We start from the raw sequence: 16,860 nt of genomic DNA, 5'->3' as shown, positions 1-16,860 counted from the left end.
ACATGTTGCCAACAACTATGGAGTTGCGTTTGCTAAAAATTTACCCAGCTAGGTATTTTCTGTATGACTGAAACCTGGAAAATCACCTGCGAACATGACATAACCATCACAGGTTATTTCATGTACTAATAATATTAGGTAACCAAGCATCATCTAAATCACTCACTCTGAAGCCAACACCCTCCCCCTCCCAACCCCACCCCCAACAACACACACATACATGTGCACGCACAAAAGCTTTCATTTTTGCTAGACAACCGTGTCTGTCAGCATTAGGAGATCGCAAATATGGCATAAAACTGACATCCAAAAAACAGAAATTGGCTTACCTGTTGAGATCTATCATTTTTACTATCGTACTGTGAGTTCTTAAATAGCTCGATGTCAAAAACCGACACACACACAATAAGCAATCTCCTTTCTATATATCTCGGTCAACATGCATAGCCCAATGCAAGTATCTCAATATTTCTGAGGGTAAGCAAAATATCAATCACTTTTGAAGTTCAGCCCTTCCACATTAAACTGTGATAAACCAACAGCATGATTCATTTAGGTATCGTCTCCACTGAGATTGCTGTGATTTGACTGTACCTGATCAGTTGTTGCACAGTTATTGTAAGCAGAATATATTCACTACCGTCTGTTATGGTAGCAGCCCTTTTAACACAACTCGTAATGACAAAAAGAAAATTTAAACTGAAAAAAAAATAACAAATCATCATCGATCTAATCTATAAAGATACATCTTTAGTCAACCAGCATAACCTCAAAATTTTGATATTAATATACTTTCACCCACAATAATAGCCAACAATTGCCGAAAGTCGGCAACTAGATGGCTGGCTAGTGCAAGGGTGCGGATGTAGCATTCCCCTCCGATTGACATTTGAAGTAACCTTCCTCACAAACTGACTCTATTGCTGGGCACCAATATCCTATTATTTCTAAGGCTGCTGCTCTCCGGTTTATCAGGATCTTCCTTATCAGGATCTTCCTCTTCTTCCTCTTTCTTTTCTTCTTCCTCTTCCTCATCCTCTTCAGGAGGGTCTGCCGGCAAGGGAGGTGGCAATGGAGTTTTCATTGGGCTAAATTGGGGGAATATATCGGGTCTCCTTCCAGGCTTTGGCCTTTCCCACTCCTGCATTATGTATTCAAACAAATAGATGATTGTCCATCCCATGAACGAACAAAACATTGTAGAAGGTAATAAAGAATCAATTTTGTTTATACAAAGTACACATAAAATGTTGTTAGACTTGAAACAATAACTTGTTTGATTAGCACCTTTGCACCTTGAGCCAACAAAGTTCAGGATATGAGTGTTTTCCATTAAATTGTCTCATGAAATGATAACATTCTGGCATGTCAGCTTAATCACATAGATCTGGTTTACTGAGGCAAATTAACAGATTCCAAACCCATGTACTTTCAGCATTACTAGAGAAGCCAAAGTTTAGCTGCATCATTCAAGGTTACCTGAAGTAATCCTAAGTTCTGCAATGAAGTAGCATAAACAGAAAAGGCTGCCCAAACAAATCGCTTTCTTGATTGGCACACTGAGCCAACGAAGTTGATATAAGCATTTCCATTAAATTGTATCATGAAAAGATAGACATTCTGACATGTCAGCACAATCACAGAGAGCTGGGTACTAGCAAATTAACAGACCACAGACTCATGGACATTCAGCATTACTGGAGAAGTCGAAGTTTAGCTGTATCATTCAAGGTTAAGATGCCTCTCTCTGAAGTGGTCCTAAGTTCTCCAGAGAAGCAGCAGAAATAGCAATGGCGCCCCTTTATGAAGCATTACCCTCCATCCTATATACTATTATATTATCTCTTCTTAGAAATATATAGCACATCACATGTCACAATCACAATCATCTAGCCATTCCCTAACGAACTTAGGATCGGCACTATGGATTCTTATTTGCTAGTATTTGGTGGGGACAACAAACCACCGTTTCCAGCATGTATACAGGCGTCGCCGGCGTGCATAGCACTTTGACCACCCTAGTTTTATTTTCATGCGTATTTTCATTTATTTCTTATGTATTTTCGTATTTTATTAGTTGCTGGCTTGTTTGATTGTATTTAGCTAGTGTAGTGGCCCATGATGTCGTTGGATCATGGGTAGTTACATGATCTCATTTGTGGGGATCATGGGTAGTTGTATTGGGGCTATATATGGCACCCCCTTATCTACTGTTGGGCAGAATATTTTGGATTAAAAAAGGACTTTTGCTTTGGCATCTGGTGGACTCCAGACTCCTCCCTCCTCCTTCCCCTTCTTAATTTCTTCTCTAAATTAGCTGTCCCGCATCAGTTTGGTATCAGAGCCAGCCAGGGCTTTGCCTCTGTGCCAACGCCCTGATCCTGTCAGTCTATTTCCTTCCTGACTCCCTCTCGGTACACCAGTAGCCGTCCTAATCCCCAAAGACCTGGTGTATGGACAGGCTGCCCCTGCTTCGTATGCCGCACGAGTTCTTCACGGAAGACTTTGCACCACGGACGCCGGAGCATGATGAGTGCCGACGACCAGCGCGCAGTGTGAAGAAGAGGAAGAGTCTTACGTCTCTGTTCACCTCCCTCTCGATCGGCTATCACCAGAAGGAGCAAGGAGAAATTTCTTCTCCTCTGATCTCTCCAACCAGTCAGGGGGTTTGTAACCAATTGCCATCCACTGCAGCAGGTCACAGGGACCACTTGACAACCGTAGCCGCAGAGCCCGGTACCACCTCCCGAAACCGCCGGGAGGTTGCAGAAACACCAGTTAACGGGTAAGTCCCTCACCCGTTACCAGTTCATTAGCCGGATCCGCCCCACAAAAAAAAAAAAAAAAAAGGTCACATGACTCTCACGTGAGCCTCGCACGTGATTTCACACGTGACCGCCCCAGACGCAGCACGTGACTTGCACGTGCTGTTCAAGCAAAAAAAAAAAAAAAAAAAGAAGAAAGATACCAGATCGTACCTGTTGCTCGACGGAGAAGAACCCTAGATCTAGGGTTCCGCCACCACTGCCGCCGTCGACGCTTCGCTGCCACGCCTCCACCGCCACTGTCGCCGCTCCCTGTTGCTGCCGCCGAGCCGCCTCTCCCTTCCGCAGCCAGGTCCTTCTCGCTCGCCGCCGCTGCTTTCCTCTGCGACCACGCACCGCTGCTTCAATCACACCGCCACCCTCCCCTTTCCCCCTCTTTCATCTTCTCCGTTTCCTCAACCCTCGAGTTCTCCCATTTTTTCTCCCTTTCATCTCACCAAGACCCCTTCTTCTTCTGTGCCGCCACCTCCGACTTCCGCTGCCGACCCATCCTCCGCCTTCGCCGACCCCCTCGCTCCCCAGAACGAGGGATCCACCCTCCGACATCGCTCCTTCCCTTTCCGACTCACCCGGTGTCTCCCTCAACTCCCCTCCCGATCACACAGAGGGATCCGAAGGACCGAAGCCATCCAGAAGCTTCGGGTCCCTTCTGCATTCGGGCGAGTGGGCCGGTTCAGCGCCTTGCGGGCCCAGCTAATCTTTCGGGTGAGTGGGCCGGTTCAGCGTCTTGCGGACCCAGCTAATCCTCTGGCCCAGTATCTTGCGGGCCCAGCTTTCAAGGCCCTGCACCTGGATCCAGACCCTGCCGTGAGTTGGACTTCTACAACGACGCTGCAGTCAGCCATCTTCCAGCAGCATTTTCTACAAATCGTCGGGTTCCGGTTCTGCATCTACATTTGACATCCAAACTCATCCACTGATTCAGATCTGCAAGAAGAGGTCGTATCTTTCCTTTAAATAATTATTTTTCAGCCTTTCCCTATAAACTAGCTTATCTTTAGATTATTATTGTTTCACTTCATGTTGTCGGTTTGAGATAGGACCTTACTTTTAAAAAGCCTATGCCCCTTGAAAACACATATTGAGCCTTACAAATTATTTTCAAATCCTCGAAAGGCAACTAGGAAATTTTACTTGAATCTGGTGAAACCCAAATCAATTTGAAGGACCCCACTTTCATTAGATTAACCTGCAAAGATTTTGCATGATCCAAACCAAGGTTAGCAGTACCTAAGGTCCTGATATTTTGTTATCACCTGTGCTAATTCGAAGGTAACCGAGACTACGTCAAAAGTCGTCTTTTATTCAACATTGTTGATTTTATTCTGAATGTTAATTATATATCTAGGAATTTTGAATTCTAGAGTATGACAACTCGCAGCGGTACATCTTACTCACATGAGATGTCGACCAACCCAAACCAACAGGTATTAGATGCCATAGCAGCATTAGAAACCAGATTAGGAGCAAGAATCACTGACCTTGAAACTAGGCTGAATACTCGCTTGACTATAGCTGAAAATTCAATCACCAACCTCCAAGTGACTCACAACGATGGAGAATCTGAACTTGGTGAGATTGAACCGTCCCGCCCCAGAGGCCTTGGGCCACAACACCAAAGGGACTATCTAAGAGCACGTGAGACACCAGATGAGCATGTAATGCGCAGTATTAAGATCGATGCACCAAGTTATGATGGTCGTCTTGACCCAAAAGTCTTCATCGATTGGCTCGCTGATATGGACCATTACTTTGAATGGTATAGCTTGTCTGACGATCGCAGAGTTCGTTTTGCAAAAATGAAGCTCATTGGTCCTGCAAAATTACATTGGAACACAATAGAAAATATGCTTGCTAGAGCTAGACAACCCCCTGTGGTACATTGGGATGAAATGAAGGAGAAGTTAAAAGAAAAATATCTCCCAACATCCTATAAGAGTCGCCTGTTAGATCAGTGGCAACGACTGATTCAAGGAAACAAACCTGTGTCTGAGTACATCGCTCGCTTTGATGAGTTCTTCATGCGATGTGATGCACGTGAGAGTGTGGAATTGACCCTTTCTAGGTTTAGGTCCGGATTGCGAGATGATTTACAAAAAGAGCTTATTCTGCGTGAGGTCAATTCATTAGAACATGCTTATCAACTTGTCCAAGACATTGAGCGTATACTAATAAGACAACCTTTAGGCGATTTGATCTTAAGGAGACCAATTATAAGAACCCACGGTAGTCAAACTAATACTTGGAGTAAGCCTAATATTAGAAATCAAGCGACCGGAGTCCCCCAAAAATAATGATCAAAAGAATAAGGGAATTTTAAGTGAACCACCCAAAATTTCTAGAGATCATGTTACAGATGTTTTGGTTTTGGGCATAGAGCTAGTCAATGTCCCTACTAAGAAAACACTGGTCATCGAAGAAGATAGAAATGATGAAGAAAATGAGTTGGTCTATGAACCAGAGATAGACCCGAAGAGTCAGATGAAGGTGAGGAACCCGGCTCACTTGAGGGTTCCACTCCTTTAGGCGTAGTTAGGTGTGTCCTTACACAACCTAAGCAAGAAGATGATGACTGGAGACGTCGATCCATATTTCACACTTATATCAAATGTGGCGAACATAGCTGTAAGGTTAATCATCGACAGTGGGAGTAGTGTCAATGTTATATCCACAAGAACTGTCAAGAAGCTACAGTTAAAGACAGTGCCTCATCCTAACCCTTATAATGTGTCATGGGTGGATAAAACTGCTATACCAGTCACTGAGCGTTGTCTAGTTCAAATCAACTTTTCTGAATATAATGATAAGGTCTGGTGTGATGTTATTCCCATGGACGTTGGACACATCATCCTTGGTCGACCATGGCTTTATGATTTGGATGTGACCATTTATGGCAAATCCAATTCCTGTTCTTTTGTTCACCAAGGAAAGAAAATTCGACTAAACCCTCTACCACCTAGACCTTCTAATGCTGGAAAGAAGGATGTGAAGGTTGAAAAGCGCCTTCAAATCATTAGCCCTAAGGAATTTGAGAAAGCAGCATCCCAAGGATCCCTAGTCCTTGTGTTAGTGTCCAAAGAAGTTGCTCCTGATTTTCAAATAGATTTTCCGAAGGAAGTTCATCATGTTCTGGAAGAATTTAAGGATCTCTTTCCTGAGGACCTTCCTGATGAGCTCCCCCCTATGCGTGACATTCAGCACGCCATAGACTTGGTTCCAGGGGCGACTCTCCCGAACTTGCCTCATTATAGACTAAATCCGATTGAACACGCTGAATTGAAACGGCAAGTTGATGAGCTGCTCCAAAAGGGGTTCATCTGAGAAAGTCTTAGCCCGTGTGCGGTGCCGGCGCTTCTAACGCCCAAAAAAGACGGCACTTGGAGAATGTGTGTGGATAGCAGGGCAATTAATAAGATAACGGTTAAATATCGGTTTCCAATACCACGATTGGATGACATGCTTGATATGATGGCAGGTGCCACTATCTTTTCCAAAATTGACCTTAAGAGTGGTTACCACCAAATCCGTATCCGCCCAGGTGATGAATGGAAAACAGCTTTCAAAACCAAGGATGGGTTATACGAGTGGCAAGTCATGCCCTTTGGATTAACAAATGCACCTAGTACATTTATGCGAATTATGACCCAAAGTACTAAGACCTTTCATGGGTAAATTCCTTGTAGTCTACTTTGACGATATCTTAATTTACAGCAAAAACAAGGAACAACACCTTGAGCACCTACGTTTGGTTTGCAATTCACTAAGAAAAGAAAGCCTATATGCGAATCTTAAGAAGTGTTCATTTATGACTGATCGTGTAATCTTCTTAGGATTCGTTGTTTCTTCTGAGGGTGTTTCAGCAGACCCACAGAAGGTCCAAGCTATTCTTGAATGGCCCGAACCCACTACATTATTTGAGGTGCGAAGCTTCCACGGCCTAGCCACCTTTTATAGAAGGTTCATCAAGAATTTTAGTACGATCACTGCACCGATTACGGATTGTATCCAGAAAGGTGAATTTCATTGGACCATTGCGGCCTCATGGGCATTCCAAGAGATCAAGACTAGAATGACTGAAGCCCCGGTGATGCGCCTCCCAGATTTTACTAAGGTTTTCGAAGTTTCTTGTGATGCATCTGGTATAGGTATAGGTGGTGTCTTAAGCCAAGAAAAGCATCCTATCGCATACTTCAGTGAAAAGCTGAATGATGCCAAACGAAAATATTCCACCTATGACAAAGAATTTTATGCAGTTATACAAGCGCTGCGTCACTGGCGTCACTATTTGCTACCTCAGGAATTCGTATTATATTCCGACCATGAAGCTTTGAGGTACTTAAATTCCCAAAAGCGATTGAATTCACGACACGGAAAGTGGGCTGAATTTCTTCAAGAATATACCTTCGTGTTGTGTCACAAAGCAGGTATTGACAACAAAGCAACTGATGCCTTAAGCCGACGTGTAGCATTACTTTTGTCGGTAAGCATAAATGTTACTGGTTTTGAACGTATAATTGACGACTATGCAACTTGTCCAGACTTCGCTGAGATCTATGCAAGCGTCTTAGATGGTCGCACCAGGGACAATAGTGATTACCTTGTGGTTGATGCCTTTCTGTTCCGAGGAAACAAGCTATGTATCCCTCAAACATCCCTTAGAGATTTTCTTGTTTGGGAACTTCATGCGGGAGGAATAGCTGGCTATTTTGGTAGAAATAAGACCATTGATATGGTCGAACAAAGATTTTATTGGCCTAGTTTAAAACGGGATGTTGCAAAAATTGTTAGTCAGTGTCGTACTTGTCAACTATCCAAACAGCGCAAACAAAACACTGGTTTATATACTCCCCTTCCTGTCCCAGATCGTCCTTGGCAGGACATTAGTATGAATTTCGTGCTAGGATTGCCAAAGACTAGAAGTAAGCATGATTCCATTCTCGTGGTAGTGGATCGGTTCTCTAAGATGGCACATTTTCTACCCACTTCCAAGACTTCTGATGCCTCCAAAGTTGCGAGGATTATCTTTGATGAGGTTGTTAGGCTCCACGGGCTTCCAACTTCGATAGTGACTGATAGAGATGTCAAATTTGTTAGTTATTTTTGGAAGACCCTCTGGAACTTTATGGGTACTAAGCTTAAATATTCCACAGCCTATCACCCTCAAACAGACGGGCAAACTGAGGTGGTCAACCGCAGTCTAGGAAACCTTCTACGATGTTTGGTAGGTGACCACCCCGGTAATTGGGACCTTCTTCTATCCATAGCTGAATTCGCCTACAATAGCTCTGTAAACAGGACCACTGGCTTGAGCCCTTTTGAAATTGTCTTAGGCTATGTACCGCGAAAACCTGTTGATCTTATCCCAGTAGCCCCTAACAATAGAATCTCTGAGACCGCTAAATCCTTTGCGCAACACATGCAAAATTTACATAAAGAGATTAAGAAGAAAATTGAAATCAACAATGCGAGATATAAAACGGCCGTTGACTTACGTCGACGTTAACAAGAATTTCGAGCGGGTGATGATGTAATGATCAGAATCAGACCTGAACGGTTTTCCACCAGGAGCCGTTAGGAAATTGCACGCCCGAAGTATGGGTCCATACAAAATTCTGAAACGGGTTGGATCTAATGCATATGTGGTGGATATTCCAAGTGATTTTGGGATTAATCCAGTTTTTAACGTAGAAGACTTAGTTGCCTACCGAGGTCCGACAACTATTCCTACAGACCCACTCAATGAGCCTGACACTGACTGCACATCCAATTTTGAGAACATATCTCCTGCTACTGCCTTGCCTCCTGTACCTTCTTCTCCGCAGATCACAGACACAGTGGAACAGATTTTGGATGATCAGATTGTTAGCACGCAGAACGGTGGTTATCAGCGATACCTGGTCAGATGGCATGGTCGACCTCCGTCAGATGATACTTGGATTAGCAGAGATGAGCTTCAGCGACTTGCTTCAGACCTGTTGGAGCATTACCAGACATCCGTTTCGCCAGAGGCGAACTCTTCTCCGCTGAGGGGAGTTGGTGGGGACACAAACCACCGTTTCCAGCATGTATACAGGCGTCGCCGGCGTGCATAGCACTTTGACCACCCTAGTTTTATTTTTCATGCGTATTTTCATTTATTTCTTATGTATTTTCGTATTTTATTAGTTGCTGGCTTGTTTGATTGTATTTAGCTAGTGTAGTGGCCCATGATGTCGTTGGATCATGGGTAGTTACATGATCTCATTTGTGGGAATCATGGGTAGTTGTATTGGGGCTATATATGGCACCCCCTTATCTACTGTTGGGCAGAATATTTTGGATTAAAAAAGGACTTTTGCTTTGGCATCTGGTGGACTCCAAACTCCTCCCTCCTCCTTCCCCTTCTTAATTTCTTCTCTAAATTAGCTGTCCCGCATCAGTATTCCTATTTAGAATTATCTCTGACGTTATTTTAAGTTTTTCTATATTATTCTTCACAATCTCCATCAATATTAATTTAGTTCTACCTCCTCTTTTATTACATCCTTCAACATAAACTAAAGTACCTTTTCTTACAGAAGCATCCACAGATCTTCATTCTAGATGTCCATATACTATCTCAATCAATTTTCCATCAATTTGTCCTTAATTTGTGCACCCTACAGCTCCTTTAATATATTCTTCCTTAGTCTACCCTTTTAGTTTTACTAAACATTCATCTTAATATTCTCATTTCTACCATACTCAATTTGTTTTCATGTAGCTTCTTTGTTGCCCTACACTTACAACATTGCAGGCCATACTATTATTTTATAAAATTTTTCCTTGAGTCTCCAAGGTACGCACCAATCACACAATATTCCCAATACACCTCTCATCTCTGTCGAACCAGCTCTAGTTCCATTACATATATCTTCATCTATCTCCTGATTATTTTATACATAGATCCTAAATAATGAGATAGGTCACTCTATGGTATCTCTTGTCCATCAATCTTAATTAATATTACTTCTTCATTTTCATTCTCATTAAATTTACATTCCATATATTCTATCTTTGTTTGACTGATTTTCAAGCCTTTACCTTTTAAAAGTTTTCCTCCGAAAGTCCAATTTAATATTTAATCCAATTTTCTTTTCAGCAAGCAACACTATATTGTCTGCAAATAACATACATCATGGTACACCTTCTTGAATATTAGCTGTGAGTTCATCTATAACTAATGCAAAAAGATAGAGATATTGCTGACCCTTGATGTAAAACATTTTGTGACTGGAAAATACAACTCTCAACAGTTGTTATTGCCCGAGCATACATGTCCTAGGTTATTCCAATGTACCATTTATATACATAATTCTAGCCTACCAAATCACTTTTATTGGCACCCTATCATAAGCTTTCTCTAAATTAATAAAGACCATGTATAATGTTTTTCCCTTTTCTTCTATATTTTTCTATCGTCTAAGTAAAAAGATAGCTTTTATTGTTGATCTTTTAGACATGCATACAAATTGGTTACTTGGAACAGTTATTACTTTTCTTGATCTTTGTTCAATTACACTTTCCCATAATTGTATAGTGACTCAAAAGCTTAATTCTTAGATAATTAGAAAAGTTTCGTACATCACATTTATACTTATAGAAAGGTACTACAATACTTCTCCAACCATCTAGCATTTTGTTAGTGTTTATAATTTCAATAAATAGGCTAGTAAACCAATTTAATCCAATATATCTTCGCACCTTTTGCAAAAGGGATGATCTAGTTATAATTTAGACTGACCAGTTTTGCCAATTAAATTGCTTGGGACAACTTATCCAAGGTAGAATTTGTCCTAGATGTCCTCGGACTTACAGGTATGCTTTGAATGGAGAAAGGTGATAAATCAGCAGGAGGAACAGGGTTGTGCCAGAAGTAGAAATTAGGCCTCATATAGGAATCTCTCAAATACAGATGTGATCAAAGGGTACAAATATTGAGGGATTGTCCTTTTATTTTGGAGTCTACAACTTATCCAAAACTAATGAGAACAAGCAATAGCACGGATCTTAATTTCTTCTCAAATGCAAAGAGATATGCATATCAAATAGATTGTCGAAGTGTTCTGCCAGCCACAACAGATGCAAACAACTTTTGGTCAAGGAGAAAGCAGGTTATAATTTAACACCATATACACTTGGTGATGTGGAAGAGCCTTCAACAGAAAAAAAAAAAAAATTACACAGAAGAACCATTGAAAAGTGGATATTTTGGACCGTGTATGCCATATAAAGAAGGTTCACAAGGTCATTATCGACACTGGGAGTTACAAGACATGATATATGGGAAATTGTCACCAATATGAAGCTCAAAAATGAAGAATCCTCATCCTGACAATTTTCTTGGTCGAGTAAGAGTCATGACATGACCATAACATCATAGACATGCTGGAGCCTAATGTAGACAAAGATGACAGATGCTAAGCAAGCAAAGAAGAACAGTTATCGTATAATCAAATAAAACAGAAGAAATTTCTACAATTAGAACTCTAACAATATTCCTAAAGTATCCCTAAAGTCACTGCTCACCCAAAGACACCTTTCCAAAAGCCAGAAAAGTAAATCTTTTGGAATAACAGTGAAATAGTAGAGATGCGGTAGAGAGGGGGTGGGTCACCACATGATCACTATGGGGGGGTCCACCACATGATCACTATTACACTCTTGTTGATCAGCTCAAGTGGAGGAACCCGCAATAAGTAAGTGATATGGCATTTCAACTTCCGTTACCACATCATCGAAATTATCTAGATCATCTGATACTAAGAGTCCAGTGATCAAAGTGGCAAATATGATTTACTTCTTCCTTAACAAGTGCTAAAATTAGGTAAAGGACAAAAACCATGCATACTTTAAAAAGGAAGCAAGCAACAACAAATTGAAGCAAAAGAATGCCATAGTGTGATAATTTTAGATATGTGAGCACATTCTTCAGAAATAACAAAAAGACAAACCAAATCAAGTTTAATAGAATAGCAATGAGTAGATAAAAACCAAGGGGTGTCACTGGTTGTTGCACACAATCTAGATGATGAGCTTTTAGTAGTGCATTTAGACATACAATGTCATATGGATTGGGCTGTTATAGGCATAGATAGTGCCAAAGCAAATCAAATGTCTAATATATTACAAAATGATGGATTTATGTTGTTTTTTGCTAAAGCCATGACGTATGCAATTAAAAATAAGTAGAAGAGAGAATAATGTCACTTTTATGAACGAAAGCTTAAGCGAAGGAGAAACAACAAATGTTAACAAGTAAGAATAGATGTTCAATTTCTAGGCCAAAGGGTTAAAATTGGTGTTCGTAAACATGGTCATATTTTGTGATGCATCTTTGTCCCACCCTCGTGTAATGTGTTGTAATGTTTTCATTTCCTTAACAAGGGTTTGGGTGGGCAATCTTCTGCTTATCTCCTACTATTTTACACAAAAAGATGTAACATCAATGGCAGTTGTAAAAAGCAACTTTCAAAAAGGTTGAGTTGAGAAGATAGCAATTATTAATATAGGTGGCGAATTGTTTCGTTAGGGTGATTTATGGATGGATCAAAATCTAATGAAGCTAATCATTCAAATTCCAAATAAGCATTTAGAGTTTAGTTCTAATCAATTCAATAACATGATAGCATAATGATACAAGTTGGAAACCCAATATCATAAGGCTACAAGACCTAGTCCCTATTGTATCAAATTTCAAAATAAAGGACCTCAATGGATGGATGAACAAGGTCAAATATCAACATGGAGGTGGAAGATGACATAGATACAACGAAAATTATACTAGAACACGACTAAAGGCTGAACCTACACCCTCATTGTCATAAGACCCCTGGATGACCTTCAGACCATCCTTAGTCTAGTTAAGGGAAGGATAGAAGGTGACGCTTGACTCACAAGTGTCCAACAAGCTTATAGTTTTAAAAGTTGAGTCAACTTGCAGCTTTAGTAGCAGTTAAGTGTACATTAGTCAAAAGATCACCATAATTCGCATAGACAAAGTTTTAGCATGAAATCACTTTCAGTGCATCCTGCATCAAGCAAGCTTTGCACCGCATCCTGAATCACATCAATGGAGATTGGATGACAAAGTTATGCCTAGAAAATTGAAGCTATGCTAGTATGTCCAAAATTGTTAACTGATGGCCAGAATCTACCATCATTAGGGTATAGACAGTGACAAGTGCACCATCGATGACTTTTGAGTCTAAGTTGACCTAAGAGTCTTTGGATAACAAGTATGCCATGTGTGCCCAACCAATGGCAGATAGATCACTCGTGGTTGATTTTTAGCATCCAAAACACCCTTAAGACAAAGATTTTGTTTCTTGAAACATTCTTTTGCAATTTTTTTGAGTCCTAGTTGAGTTCCAAGAGATTCCACGAGTTTCTATCAATGTACCAACCCTAGAATACATTGTAAATACCCCTTGTAGATTCTGGAAGAAGTCAATCTAGACTAGGACTACAAGTGATCGCTATCATTTCTTCCTATCTTACTTTGTCCTTGTGCACCATTTTTCACTTGCAAATGGTGGATCCCATCACTCCTTCAGTTCATGCAGAGTCTCCTTTTTTGTATAAGCGAGTAAGCTTTCCCTAAAGTGGAAATCTCACTTGAATGCTCTTCTTGGGCCCATTTACTCCATTTATAAAAATAGTCTTAACTTTTTAGCTCTCTGAGAAGAGTTGAGTCAAAGCCCACCGACCTACTACTCAACGCATTTTACTCTGAGGCTTTAGTAGAGTACCACTCTATCATATTCTCCTTTTTTGGATTATATTGAGTACTACTGAATTTTGAAGCTTTCATTGAGTGTTCTCTTTGCTGGTGTGACTTCGTCTTGCTGTGATGCGACTCCATGATAACCTTCATGCAACTTAAAGGATATCTTCCTTCTTCTATGATTCTGGAAGACCGTGCAACAAGCATGTGAGATGTCGATGGATATGTGAGAAGCTCAAGAAAGATCAGTGCGACTAGACGTATCGAGAGGATCGATCGGTTGGAGACTCCAGCTAGTTATCCTATTTTAGCTTTTTGTCGTTGCTTTTTGCTTCTAGATTAGCCTTCTAGTTGAATTATCTTATTTTCTTGCTTCCAAAGTTTATCATAAAATAATAAAATAATTTATTATATTTTTTGCGGTATTAAAGAAACCTAATTCCTACCCTAGAAAGGATTGTTCAGGTCCTACTTGGATCTCCTTGTGCCACTCACAGGCATCCTTGACCTGGTCGCTTGCACATTTGAATTAGGCAAACCCCTTTGCTTCGCCAGGTGCACTCTAATCTTGCACAGCCAGATTTTAGTCTCTATCAATTCTGGCTTGCATCATATAAACTTGGTGGTAAAGGGAATGTAAAATTCTTCTTTTTTTCATTTCTTTGAGGCAAACTGACTGCATCCCCCTACTACTCCATGCATCTCATGGTCTTTCAGAATTTTTTTTCTTTGGACTTCGTTATTTTGATAAAGGACAAAATATCAAGCCTGAAATCCAGTCCTCATAAACTAAACTTTAAAAACCAGATCTTTCTCTTGACTCCTTTTTCTCTTTCCTCTTTGAATCTGCATCTCCATATCAAACCTGTGCATTCTTAACTGCATCAGACTGGTTAGTCCAGTGGCAGAGGAAGCCCTCTCACATTAGCTACGAGCAGGTCAGGAATGAAAGCCGCATAATTCCTTGCATATCCAACCCCAGGACCACAAATCTCTTCTTGACCCAAAACCCTAACTATAGATAAATCTCTTTCCTTGGTGAAATTAAAGCAAAGACTCAAATTATAGCGTCGATATATAAAGCCCAAAAGAGAAGAAAGGAAATTGTAAAAAGACAACTCTAACTAGATGGACTCCAGCTTCAACCACGATATAAATTGGACCTATTAAATTTGTGATGGCAATGAATCAGAAATCTGACCGATTGTTCACTAACGCAGTACGTCTGGGAGTTAATTCTCCCAGAATATCAAGCAACGAGTTGTCCAGAGGAGGAAAAAGAAACTCAGCAAATAAAATCTAAATAACTTTCAAAATACTCGCCAAGGAGAAGCAGAATCAATGTCATGATGGCATAAAAGATGGAATTTTAAAGACTTTCAACAACTGAAATGATGGAATGGATTAAGGTGAGAATAATTGAAGGGGAAGACGTACGATGGGGAAATCGAGAGGGGAACGGCGGGTTATCTTCTCTTCCTCTGGGGCCATGCAGACCACGAGACTCCTCTTGAACCCTCTGGAGAAGCGGGGAGAGAGGGAGGCCACCTCCGCTCCTCTGGCGGCGAAACGCCCAGGATCCCGAACGCCGCCGGCGACGGGTAGGCGAGGGGGGTGGCGGCCGACGGCGGAGAGGCACCACCACGATGCCATCGGAGAGAGAAGATTCTCTCTTTTCCAGGCGCGAGGGACAAAGAGGAGAAGGGGGCGTGCGCGTCGAACCGTATTGGAATTTGGCAGCGAGGCTTTCGCACCGCCTCTCTTTGTAACGCCAGCCGCAGGGGATGGGGTTTTTGGGCGGGCGTGGTGGGCCGCAGACTTAATGAACCCCGGTGCCTACGTAATCCGCCTAAGCAAGCCCTCGCGCTGAAAGGTTTAAATCTGATCCCCGAACCAAGAACAACGTGAACACGAATTAAACCAGTCCGGTAAGTATGAGCACGTGAAGCATATGGGGATAAATGTACTTGCATGCATAGGCATATGTACATACCTACATATTATATTAGTATATGAAATTTTGTTCTATTAATAAAAGGTAATGGTCTGCTAGAATATGTTTGGGATGGTTACACTTGACTCTTAAGTAAATGTATCTTTTTAATTTTTGTCAATTATTTTCTAAGTAAACCATCGAATGCTTGTTTCTATGATTTAATTTCTATAGTGTATATTAGATGTTTCATTAATAGATTTCTCAAAAAATAAATTATTTTGGGTTGATTAAACTCTTTAAAAATATAATATTTAATACCTCAATGGGTACCTAGATCTTATCACCATCTCACTCGAACCAATATACATTTAATGACCCAACCTTGAATTTTATCCGATCATTCAACAGACTGTGTTTGGAACAAAAGTCGAAGCCTAAAACCTTGAGTATTGGTTGGGTGGAGCAAAAAACCCAGACCTAACCTAACTTGATAGCACTCTTCATAATTGAATAGTTGAGGGTGTTGATGCTAGTACCCATGTGCTTCTCAAAACCTAATTACCTAACCCATCTCGATCTCCATCTCGTTCGACCCTGTTGGGCATAGGACAAGAGGACTAGATCTAAAGTTGTGCCCTAAAAATAATTGTTTTAAGAAATAAAATTTTTAATTGGGATATGAAAAAAAAAAACTGAAAGACTTCTTAACTATAAGTTTTTTCCGGCAAAATACCAATAAGTCAAGAATCCAAAAGCACAACTACGACCCATGATCTTGGTCCCATAATCCATATTTCTTGTAGTTTGATTGACAATCTATGCTCAACCATTTTTTTAGTATAATCTAAGCATTTCATCATAACCCTATTACACACTACATGGCTAGATGATACATACTTGTCGACTTGCTGATGCATTACTGCAAGCTTATTTGATATTCATTCATCAGCTATTCAATATACACCTCTAGAATAAATCAAATATATATTTTTCAAAAACATACTTTTTACCACTACACACTATATGATCACAATGATATACAATAAGTAAATTAGTCATTTAGGCAAACTAATACACATTTTTAGGTAAATCGATACACAATTTATAAAACATAATGTTCATCAATACTAATACATAATGTATAATTTTCTAGCTTTTTCTATATAAAAAATTATATATATAACATTGAACTTGTAGGTACAAAATTCTAAAAAAGAGAAAAATTTTGGATGAGAAAGAGCAGTGAAAAGAAGAAGAAAGATCTTATAGATGGGAGAGACTACTTGACAGAAAGAGGACGTATGAATAGGCTTGGACCGAAAAAAAGGATGATATTGTGCGTTTTTTTTTTTGTT

At 40.5% G+C, this 16,860-nt stretch overlaps 1 protein-coding gene across 1 annotated transcript; it reads right to left on the bottom strand.

Annotated features, from left to right (window-relative positions):
- Positions 1-513: 513 nt before the first annotated feature.
- On the bottom strand, positions 514-15,433 carry LOC103713771. Its single transcript, XM_008800796.4, has 2 exons — positions 15,007-15,433; positions 514-1,141 (listed from the first exon to the last, which is right to left on the bottom strand). The coding sequence occupies exons 1-2, from the start codon at positions 15,220-15,222 to the stop codon at positions 905-907; spliced, it is 453 nt and encodes a 150-aa protein (XP_008799018.2). The 5' UTR covers positions 15,223-15,433; the 3' UTR covers positions 514-904.
- Positions 15,434-16,860: the final 1,427 nt, after the last annotated feature.

Source organism: Phoenix dactylifera, chromosome 11 (genome assembly GCF_009389715.1).
Source record: "Phoenix dactylifera cultivar Barhee BC4 chromosome 11, palm_55x_up_171113_PBpolish2nd_filt_p, whole genome shotgun sequence".
In the NCBI taxonomy this organism is placed as follows: Eukaryota; Viridiplantae; Streptophyta; class Magnoliopsida; order Arecales; family Arecaceae; genus Phoenix; species Phoenix dactylifera.
This window is presented reverse-complemented; position numbering and strand designations above follow the sequence as displayed.

Bases quoted from the DNA above. Each gene is read 5' to 3' on its own strand.
- LOC103713771 (XM_008800796.4), bottom strand. From the start codon at position 15,222: ATGGCATCGTGGTGGTGCCTCTCCGCCGTCGGCCGCCACCCCCCTCGC. The intron at 1,142-15,006 runs GTACGTCTTCCC...TACATAATGCAG, and splicing joins CCCCTCTCGATTTCCCCATC to GAGTGGGAAAGGCCAAAGCC.